At 45.7% G+C, this 11,651-nt stretch overlaps 1 protein-coding gene across 1 annotated transcript; it reads left to right on the top strand.

Annotated features, from left to right (window-relative positions):
- The first annotated feature begins 1,541 nt into the window (after positions 1-1,541).
- LOC115384205 (fidgetin-like) lies at positions 1,542-3,865 on the top strand. The gene has a single exon (XM_030086510.1). The coding sequence runs from the start codon at positions 1,575-1,577 to the stop codon at positions 3,828-3,830; it is 2,256 nt and encodes a 751-aa protein (XP_029942370.1). The 5' UTR covers positions 1,542-1,574; the 3' UTR covers positions 3,831-3,865.
- Positions 3,866-11,651: the final 7,786 nt, after the last annotated feature.

The following is an 11,651-nucleotide window of genomic DNA, read 5'->3' as shown; positions in this document are numbered from 1 at the left end:
CAGGAACTGAGCTTGAGACACAATGTGTTGTAATTCATAGCTCGCCACAGCTCCCGTGTGCGTGCCTGTGTTTGTCCGTCTGGGTCAGTGGATGTGAGCTCGTGTGCACGTCAGCACGCCTGAGTGCAGGCACAGATAGTTTTTTTTTTTTTTTTTTTTTTTTTAAACGCCTGTGTGTCTGAGCTTTGTGTGTGTGGAATGAAAGCATGAGCAGAGGGAGGTGTGTGTGTGCGTGTGCGTGTGTGTGTGTGTGTGTGTGTGCGTGCTCTGTGGCGCTCGGCGAAGCGCATTTTCAAACCCATCTCCAGCCACCTCAGATGAGCTGGGGATTATAGAGTGACCCTCAATGCCTCTGTCTTATTGGTCTGGCCGGGGTGCATTAGGCTGCCGTAACCAGACATCCCACCTTCCCTCCGTACCGCAGTGGAGCCGCTGACGCTCCCTCCCGAGTCCTCACCAAGTGCAGGAATTAACAATTCATGTGTAGCTGCACACAGCAAGACACAAACGCACATATCCAGCCAAAAAAAACACCGTCTATACGAACAAAACAAGCAGGGAAGTACGCAGAGATGGGGAAAAAATGCACAGAAAGAAGGACAAATATGAGGGCAAGGTGACCCACAAACACACTCTGCTTTCAAAAAGGACAGCCGCATATATACCAAGGTGCAAATGTACAGAAAGACCATCTGTACGAGAAAAATGGAAATATGGAGAAAGTTGAGGGTGGAAATGCAAGAAGAGGCTAAATTTTAGGGGGGAAAAAAAACTCCAAGTAGAGGTAGAATGTAAGTAAAGGAGAAGCAGTGAGTCAAGCAGCCATGAATGGAAAGAGGGAAAAACACAAGTAGCCATCAACAAAAATAGAAATGCCGGCCGTCACAAACTTCAGGGAAAACATGAGAAATCCTGCATTTTAAGAGGTTGAAGAATTTCAAGCAGCATTAGCGGACACAAGGATTAAAAATCACACCAGATGCACACCTTCATACTCTGTGTCACACAAAATGTCAAGGTTTTCTCAGTGTCAAAGATTTCAGAGTGGTTTATATTGTTCCTCGTACTTTACCGCTTGTGCAGGAAACTGGATACTTCATGTCAGGGTTTTTCAAACTTTCATTTTCCCCAAATTTCAGCCTTAATGTTCTCTGTTCAGGTAGAGTAATGTTCTTGCCAGGTAGAGTAACTACGACAGACGCTTAAACATGAAGTCAATTTCCGTGTTATATTTATCTTAAACGGGAATGCAGCCGAGAGTGCAGCACAAAGAGGTAAAGATGTTAACAACAGGTGGTTTCACCTTGGTGCGTTTCTCTGCGGTGCTGAATTAACATCTGTGGCAATGATGTGTTAATGCGGCATCAAACTTTAAAAATACTCTACAATTTTAAAGACAAATAAAGGTGTGGAGGTCAGTTTAAGTTGGTTGATAAAGCCTCAGGAGGGATCTCACCTTTTTAATGGACTACCCTTTGTTTTAGGCAATTTGAAGGTGTTGTTATTTTAATTATTGCTAAAATCCTTGTATTAAGGTGCTAACGTGCGTGTCTGTGTCTCTCCCAGGCTTAAAAATGCAGTGGACCCCCGAGCACAGCCAGTGGGCCGAACAGCATTTCGACATCTCCTCCACCACGCGCTCGCCGGCCCACAAGGCCGAGGCCTACAGGGCGGTTCCCGGCCACCTGCAGCGCTCCGCCACCTACCAGTACGCCTGGGCCAATGATGACATCTCGGCGCTCACCGCCTCCAACCTGCTCAAGAAGTACGCCGAAAAGTACTCGGGCATCCTGGAGATGCCGGGTTCATACAGCGAGGCGCCCGTGGTGATGAACGGGCGCAAAGGGGAATCGGAGCCCTGGCAGGATGGCGTTTACCCCATGAGCTGCATCCCAGAGGGGGTTTCCGTCAGGAAAGGAGGGGTGGCGGCGGCCTCGGAGGTGGTGTCTGGCATGTGCAGCTCCCCCGGCCTGGCATCCAGCACCCTGAGCGAGCCCAGCTACTCCAGCAGCAGCTGCGGGAGCCACACGGCCACCGCCCTCCACTCCTCGTCCATGGCCTCTCAGGAATACGGCCCCGCCTACAGCGGCTCCTACCTGCACAGTAGTTACAGCTCCCAGTCCGCCCCCACCCCGGCGATCCCGTCGCCGCTGCACAGCTCCGGGCTGCTCCAGCCGCCCCCTCCTCCGCCGTCGCATCCCACTTTGGTCCCGGCTTACAACGGGGGCTCTCCGAACTTGTCAAGTTATAATTACCCCCCAGCAGGCTACCCAGCTCAGAGTGCAGTCGGACCTGGATACAGCCCCGGCGGAGCTCCCCCTCCCTCCTCCTACCTCCCCTCGGGCATCGCTGCACCCACACCCCTTCCCCCATCCTCGACTTTGCCTGGATACCCGTACCAGAGCCACAACCTGACCCCGATTGCCCCCACCCCTCTCAACAGCAGCTCCTCCAACTCACTTAAGAGGAAAGCCTTCTACATGGCAGGACAAGGAGAAATAGACTCGTCTTATGGCAACTTCAGCTACGGCCAAGCGCGCAGCTCGGCTGACAGCCCCATGTACCGGGTGGCGGACAGCAGCAGCGCCAACGGAGGCTCCAACAGCTCTGGTGGATTCGACAGGAGCGCCGAGAAGTCGTCTTTACCCTTTAATCCTCAGAAACAGTCCGCCATGCCGTCAGAGCAGCAGCAAAGGAAGTACAGCGGCCAGGCAACGGGCGGGCCGCTGACTCCGCCTGCCTACGTCTCCTCCAGCCTCGGAGGTTCTCGTTCCGCAGACTCTCTCGCGAGCTTCACGTCGCCTTCCCTCAGCGAGCAAGGCGCCGACGATCACCGCCTCCACCTCTCCCACTCGGCAGCGGGGCCTACCTCCTCCTCATCCACCTCCTCGTCGCGGCCTGCCGAAGAGCAGCTAAAAACCAGCGACCCCCACCTCCTGGACATGGTCACCTCTGAAATTGTGCAACAGGGGCCCCCTGTGGATTGGAGTGACATTGCGGGCCTGGAACTGGCCAAGGCGACCCTGAAGGAGGAGGTGCTGTGGCCCATTCTGCGTCCGGACATGTTCAGCAGTTTAGGGCCGACGCCACGCTGCGTGTTGCTGTTTGGCCCTCGGGGCAGCGGTAGGACGTTGCTGGGCCGCTGCCTCGCCAGTCAGCTGGGGGCCCCATTCCTCCAGCTCAGCGGCTCCACGCTGGCCACCAAGTGGCTGGCGGACGGAGAGAAAATCATCCGGGCGTCATTCCTGGTGGCGCGCTGCCGGCAGCCCTCGGTGCTGTTCATTAGCGAGGTGGACATGCTCCTGTCGGCCCACCTGAGCGAAGAGAGTCCCATCAACCAGCTGAAGGGCGAGCTCCTCGCCCAGTTGGACTCACTTCTTATGGGTTCAGGCGAGGATGGAAATCAAGTGTTGGTGGTTTGTTCTACAAGCAGACCCCAGGACATGGACGAGGGCTTGCGCAGGTACTTTGCCCGGCGGGTGCTGGTGCCCCTGCCGGACGGCGCGGCCCGGCACCACATCCTGAACCAGCTCCTGACCCAATCTCAGCACAAATACTGCTTGAGCGAGGAGGAGCTGGGGCTGCTAGTCCAGCGCACAGAGGGCTTCTCTGGACTGGATCTGGCCAGACTCTGCCAGGAGGCCCTCGTAGGTCTTTTACACGTCTCCACACAGGGCATGGACATGTCAGGGATGATGCCCAGGGGGCAGATCAGGCCCCTCACCTACCAGGACATTGACAGCGTCTTTTGTAAATTCCAGGCCAGTATATCGCAGAAAGAGATTGACACTTACACTGAGTGGAACAAAATGTTCGGCTGCAGTCAGTGAAGAGACAGATTCCGCCCTTGAGAAAAAAAAAAAGAGGCATCCCACTATTCCTCCCCTCAGGGCAAAAGCATTGTGCTGGAGGGAAAGGCACACAGAAGGCCAACACAAGCCCACAGAGTTCTCACAAGCAGGGTTCAGATGCACCAAGAGACCTGGTTTGATGAGACGACTGGCGGTTTTGCAGCTAATGAGCAAGAGTTTTCATTTGGATGCTTGACACTCCAGAAAGCCAGGCATTGTTTACACATTGCAAGCAAGTTGGCTTCGGCAGAGACGCTCCGGTGTCCGTGTATATATCGTTACGTTGTTGTTTTTGAGATTTAGTTGGCTATCCAAGTGCCTGAAGTGGTGCTTTTCTCATTTCCTTTGTTTATTTGCCTCACAATCTACATTCATGGCATGAGCTGATGATTATTAAGAGCTTTAAAAACTTCAGCGGTGAGTCTGAAAACGCAAATTGACGGTCGCCGCCGGCAGCAGTCAGTCATCCTTTTATTGTCTTGTTGAGAGCGGTTGCACCGTTGGGGCGACAGTATTCTGGGCTCCGACTCACACTTATCAATTCTGACCCTGTGTCTGCAAAACAAACAAACAAATAAACAAACGTAACAACAAACAACACTCAGGAAAGCGTTTGTGAATTGTACAGTACCTCAAGATATCTTGACGGCGAAAAGCACTAAGATCCAAGAGAGTCTGGCACTGTTGGTGGACCTCAAGACGCTACAATTAATAGCAAAGAGGTGACAATGAATGTATTAGATATGTTCTGGAATAATGGGAAGTACTCTCTACTCAGAGTAAAAATGTTGTTTTCCTTTCGTCCTTTCTACTTGATCAATCAAGATGACCTTCATTCGATCGGCTAATCAAAATCTGCGTTGCTCATTGTGTTGAGGTTCCGGTTGGGATGGTGGGAGTTGTATATTTAGTGAAAACAACCATAATCGACATTATTTTCTGTCCTACTGGGCTGTGTGGTTTCAGTCTGTTGAGGCTGGATGTTCCTGGATTCACGTCCAGATCGTACCTGCATGTTTGGAAAACCCACTTCTCTGCTTTCTTACCGGGTGAAATTAAAGCTTCGCCAAGCTGGACTCTGTTCACATGGAGTAAAATCCACACGCATCAATTATGGTTTCCCGCAGAATGTTTTGAGATCGCGGTGGGTGGAACTCGCTTGGGCCCTCTCGTGACCTCCGAGAAAGGAAGAATAAATGCTTGTATTGTTTTGCTGGTGTACCGACGGGGGAAGGGAGAGCGGCAGCACACCGAAACGGCATCCACGCTATTAGAAGTGTATAGAAGATATTTCAGTTTCATTAAGAAACTGCTGGTGGAAGCTGAGGAGAGAGAGTGGGCTGCTAACACTATGAGCAACACAGACCTCACTGGATTTACTACTTTCATTCATATTCTTTTAATTTTAAATAAATTCAGAGGGTTTTTTTTTTTTTTTTTTTTTTGTCTGATCGGAGGATGACGGATCAGTGCAGAGATGAAGCAGCGGCGAGGTATTCGAGGCTCTGCAACGGATCGATAAATACAGGCTTCATGGAGCCCAAAGTAAACAAATAAAACAAAAGTGTTTAAATTTATTACACTGAGAAAATAACGGCGACGTGTTTGCAGAGGTTACGAGAACACACACAACTGATAATTAACACAGAGGAGACGGGACACTGTAGGACAACAAGCCCGGAAACTACTCCGCTGCACGTAATCACCTGGTTCAGGAGGTTCAGAATTATTATAATTATGGTTATTATTGGGAAACACTGTCAACATTTTGTACTTCAGTTATTCCCCCTCGGAAAGCTAAAAGTTTCCCATTGAAAACGTGGGTTCAAAGATGGTTTCAGTAACGCCAACAGACATCTGTCATCTTCAGAAAGAAAGCAAGTCAGCGCTTTTCTGAAGAAGTCAAGTTGCTCTTTCGCACCATTTCTGTGGTTTTACTTGGCCTTCAGTCAGTGCCTCCAAAATGTCCGACTGGAATCACGTCTGCTCACGTCTGGCTTCGTGGTCACGGACGCCGGCGCGATCGACCAATAAGAAGAGAGACCTCCTCTGATCCGCCAACGTCCCGCTGAAGGAACGAAGCTTTCTAATCTGAGTGAGTTCTGGAATGATCAAACACATTGGAGTGTTACTGCAAATCAATCTGAATTTGCCACAAAAACATTGCATTGTGGGAAATGATGGCAAGAAAAAGAGCACCAATAAGTCAAATCAACATTTTTTACGTTGGAGCATGTTAGTAATTCTGTTAATTTTAATAAAACAGCCAAATTAAACAGAGTAAAAGTCGAGCGGTTTCTTCTTAAACCCTCATGAAACGATGAATTGTTTGCAGACGATGTCATGAAGACGTTAAATGAAACAATACTGACGCGTCCGACTCACATTTGCTGCAAAGACGGAGTGATTTCAGTTGGACATTGGCACTTTGACTCGGTATATATAATTTACATCAGCTGGATTAGCGCCTGAAAATCAACCAGAGGTCAAGGGTCACTTCGCCGCGTGGGTTTTTTTTTTTTTTCTGGTCGTGGTCAGAAAAGACGGAGAAATCGACAAAACCGTGCGGCTGCCTCAAGAGAAACAGATGGACAAGCGTTTTCCTCAGTTTCCTCTGTTTAACGCTTTCACATTATTCCACTAAACACATTTTACACACACACACACACACACACACACACACACACGCACACACACACACACACACACACGAACAATGCCGTCGCTTCTTATTTCATTTCTACTGCAAAATCGATCCTGTTCATGTCAGTCATGTATGATCATATGCTACTTTATGATGATAAATGTCAATGTATTTTCACATTTTTTCCACATTATGGTTTACAATGTTATGAAACTTTATTGCACTTTTTTTAATTGTTTATATGTTAATAAGAAATCATGTTATTTTTAACATGAAATTATGCATTTTCTTTGTGAAACTTAATCTAATTATATAATTTTGTATGTCAAAACATGGCAAATACTATATATTATAGTGCAGCGTGTTAAATATCACTTTATAAAAGAAGTGAGGTCCACATTTTACACTTTAACGTGAGGATACTTTGGGAAACCTGCTGATATTTGATGGTGTGAATAGTGCTGTAATGAAACTTTCATGTCTTTTTTTTTAATGACACCATCGCAAGAAATAATAGGAATTTTTGTAATCAATTATAGCATACCATATGTTGTAATGTGCTCAAATACTATCAAGGTACTTCATAATGTTAAAATGTGAAAAAAAAAAAAAACTATGATATTATCATGTATGGTGAATTTTTATAACATTCCAACATGACTTAATTAATCACACTTAGAAACAGTCATTTTTTGAAAAAATATTATATCTCCTTCTTACTTTTGTAAATTTTTTATTACATTATAACATTAAAAGCTCCTTTTATTTATTTATTTTTTTTTTGTTCAAATTAACCAACTCATGAGGAGAAAGTCAATTTTGTAAGTTGTTTTATAAACCTCATGGTATATATTTATATATATCGTGCATCATTCATCACAATTTAATATTATATTATTAATCATCACAGTTATTTGACAAGTTTTGATATATATACGTATATATACATACACACACACACACACACACACACACACACACACACACACACACACACACATATATATATATATATATATATATATATATATAAAACTTTGACATATAAACTGTCAAAGTTTAACATGAAATTTTGCAATAGAAAATTTCATAATGTAAATTCTCAAATAGTGACATCATTAATTACCTTTTTTTTTCAGTAAAAACTTGGGCATGTATGAAGTGAATTTCTACATTGTGGACTGGAAGCTAAACATTCCACCTTGGATTCACTTCAACTTGTGTTCAGTTGAAGTTTGTTTCCAGGTAATTTCTCTTTTCCTCTCTTCAGGTTTTTAGAACGTTCCTTTGTCATGTTTCTGTCTTTTTGCTGCAAAAAAACCTGAAGAGAAGAACAGAGAAAATACTTATCGCTACTAGATAAATGATGATAAAGGTCGAACCAGGCTGGATAATTAAAGTTGATGTGAGACGCCGCTGATCTGTTTCCGTTGTGGCAGCCGCACGCTTCAGTCTGGACAAACCCTGAAACCCTGACTCGGTCCCGTTCAGGAAACGTAGCGGAGGCGTGTCTTCTTCCCCAGCGGGGAGGGGGGGGGCTGCTGAACGTCAGCAAAACCGAAGGGGAGGAAAGGAAGAAGGTGGAGGAGAGGTCCGTCAGAAACCCACCCTCAAAACAATCCAGAATTCCTTCTGTCAGCAGATCCTCTGGAGGGGAGAGAAAGTCCCCTCGGACAGAAAAACCCACTAATGCACTTCAGAGCACAGAGCGGCGGCGGCGGCGGCAGCAGCTCAGGCTTCCTCCCGCCTCCTGGAACAAGCGACAAACCGCCCTCCGCCCCCCCACCCCCGCCCCACCCCTGTCCCCATCCACTCTTCTCTTCTTCATTTAAAAAAAAAAAAAAAAAAAAAACGTCTTTAAACGGTCTTTAAAGCATTTCTACCTCATGGCTACATTCGATCTTTTCCAGATGTGTGACGTTTTTAGGGGGCGGCGAAGGAAAAAAAAAAAAGGATTTTTTTTTTTCTAAAAAACGAGCGAAGAAGACCATGGCTTTATTTGATTTCATGATTTAGTTTTTATTTTTCCTTTTTTTTTTTTTTTTTTTGCGCAGTCTACCTCACACGACTGTACTCAAAATGTTACTGCTAGCTAAAGGTTGCAGCATTAGCCGAGTGCGTGTGTGTCCGTCCGAGTCACCAAACACACACACACACACACACACACACACTTGCAAAACATGGAAACTTGCGGTCCGCCCTCACAAGGTGACCCGGAAAAATGTATAATCCGATACATTTGCTTTAATCTTTTGTGAACTACTGTGGTTGTGCGCGTGTGAATGTGTATATACGTGGGCACACTCTTTTATTTTTTTTTGTTGTTGGTTTTTTTTTTTATTATTATTATTAATTTTTATTTAGTGTGTTGAATTTTATAAATTGTTAGTATATATAACACACTTGCACAACTTTAAAACCCAGAGTGTAACGTGTTTCCGTTGTACATACCTATACATACAATACAAATGCACCACTTTGTTTATATGTGTGAATATGTTGCCATACTTGCAGTCAATGTATTTTCATGTAATCTGAGGTACAAGCAGCAACAAACGATTCATTAAAGACATTTTCTTGGGAGATTATTTCTTGTACATGTCATTTCTTTTTAATTTTTTTATTTATTGTCATCGGTCGCATTAGGGCTCAAAAGAGAGAGAGAGAGAGAAAAAAATGCGATTAATGACGCAGTTTATTTATCTTAGCGCGGAGAAATAAATGTATTGTCCTGCCAAAAAATAACCCAGTTGAAAAATCGCCTTAATGAGCCTTGAGTTACTCACCCTTGTGTGCAATTATAAAATCATCCGTGTTGCGCAGAAAGCCGGCGTTGTCGCTTCTCTCATTAAAATGTAACAATTCATTTCTCTTGCCGGCGCTAAGAGTGGCAAGACCAAAACATTAAAGCATTAATTATATTTCTCCATCACAAAGAATTTGGATTATGCCAGCTCTCCTAATGAAAATGATGTGCATTTGTCCGCTGCTGTTCCAAGGTGTCATTACGGGAGCCGGTGGCGAGGTGTGGGAAGCCGCCGTGTGGCCTCTATAATTATCCGCGAAAAAAAAACTCAAAACGCATCGCGAGGGGTCGAAGTTCACACAGGGCTGCTGTTTTCTTCAGTTTCCCCACTTTGAAGCACGCTACCGCCATGATCAGAACTCATTTATGATACAAAGCTTTTTTATAAGCATTGGTCTGTCAGATATTTTTCTGTATTATTCAAGCGGATTTCGAGTCTTGATCAGTCGATTGAACATTTTTATTGGTAAAAGACATGAATCAGAAATATGTTCCATATTTTTTGAGGGGGTTTGTTCTTCTGATTGGTCACAATTATTGGAAATTTTAAAAGAATACAGCCAAGAGTTCCGATTCAAGGTTTGCTTCAAACCTTTCTGGACTGACTTGTGAGGATCATCTTCAGATTTTCTGATTCTCGTTGGACGACCCGTCCAGGGTTCACAATATTTGCCAGAAACCAAAAATCCAGGGATAGTTTGGATGTCTCGGTGTCAGCTTCAGAACCAATGGAAGCAAAAATACAGGACTAGAAGAGTAGAAATAGGAGACTGGAGTTCTAAACAGACTGGAGAACTTAAACCATACGTACCCGGTCAAGAACCAAAAACTCTTGGATACGTTTAGGAACCAAAAGATTTTGGTGGGAAATCCAAAAAACTTTTGAAGGAACCAAAACTCCTGAGATGAGATCAGACACCAAAACTCTCTGACAAGGTGAGGAACCAGAAGTACTTGAACAGGAACCAAAACTGACTTGTCGAGGAATCAGAAATAACTGGTTCTGAGAAAGAACCTAAGTTCTTTTAACCGAGTGAGGCTTTGAAGCGTCTGACGAGTCTTGAAACCAAACATACTTAGGAGGAACCAGAAATAGATGAGATATTAGAAATGTTGAGGAACCAAATATCCCTGGATGGGTTCAGGAGCCAAACGTTGGCGGTTTTGTTTAGACGTCGAGGTTTGGTCTGGGCTAAAAGAGGCGGTGCGTTCTTGGTTCCTGTTGTCGTAATTTAGGTTTTCTACAACTCGCTGCCGTCATGACGGTGAACTTGGCTCGACGGATTTCCCGTCTCTGGGTTTTTACTCCCGATTCAAAAGGTTTACGGACTTTTCATCGGTTTACGGTAGCGATAAAGGTCCGCACCGGCCCGGGTGTGCGGGTTTGACCCCCGAGGTTATCAGGCGCTGCACCACCGCTCTGAAGGCGCCTGGCCCCAGAAGCGTGGCCTCCCCAACCCCTCGCTCACTCTTTTCCACGCGACAATTAAAATATGCTAAGTGATCATTTTCCTTAAGTAGTCTTAAATGTGCGATCCATTCAAATATGAGAGGAAATTGCCCACAGCTCGCAAAAAAAGGAGGAAAAAAAAACACGCGGGGTGGATGAACAGGGGGGTAAAGCTGGAATAAATTATGCAAATAGCACAAAGGACTTTACCACTTGAAAGCCTAATTTTCCTATAATCAGCACACTGTCGCCTAATATTTTTTTCCCACCTCTTATTAAAAGTGACTGTTCTTTTGCCGATCATCAGATGGCTCTATCTGTCTCGCCGCTCCGTGAAATGACTACAGCCTGCCAGACTAAATGCTAAAGCATTTTGCCGGAGCTTTTAGATGATGGTTACATTCCCACACAAGTAATTATGCGTCGGAGAGTCCAGAAATAAGGTTTAATTATACAGTAATCGCCTGTGATGGACACTAGGAAGTGGCGAGTACCGCCAGACTGCAATCCATCAATGACAAACCTCTGGCCAGTTTTAATTCCTCCTCATTTGCATCCTAACCTCCACACCAAGTTGCGCAAACGCTGTTAAATGTTAATAGGACCTGTCTCGCCACTCAAAATGAACGCTTAAGCCATTTTTTTGAGCCACTTTCCCCTCCTCGCCCACCCTCTCTTGTTTCATCTCTCCCTCTTTCACTCCGTCTCTCCGCCTGTCATCCACCGTCCCGTCTCCTCCTCCTCCTCCTCCTCCTCCTCCTCCTCTTCGTCCTCCCCCTCGCAGGCCTTTGCCGTGCAGGAGGGAGGAAGACGAGGCAACCCGACGGTCACTGATGCACTAATTGGGAGCAACGCTTACAGTTTTATCTCCCCGCGCCGCTAATAGCGGTCCGCGCCGCC

The sequence above is a fragment of the Salarias fasciatus genome (genome assembly GCF_902148845.1).
Source record: "Salarias fasciatus chromosome 23 unlocalized genomic scaffold, fSalaFa1.1 super_scaffold_20, whole genome shotgun sequence".
Classification (NCBI taxonomy): domain Eukaryota; kingdom Metazoa; phylum Chordata; class Actinopteri; order Blenniiformes; family Blenniidae; genus Salarias; species Salarias fasciatus.
This window is presented reverse-complemented; position numbering and strand designations above follow the sequence as displayed.

What these genes read in the sequence shown, in the direction of transcription:
- LOC115384205 (XM_030086510.1), top strand. Translation starts at nt 1,575, where the DNA reads ATGCAGTGGACCCCCGAGCACAGCCAGTGGGCCGAACAGCATTTCGAC.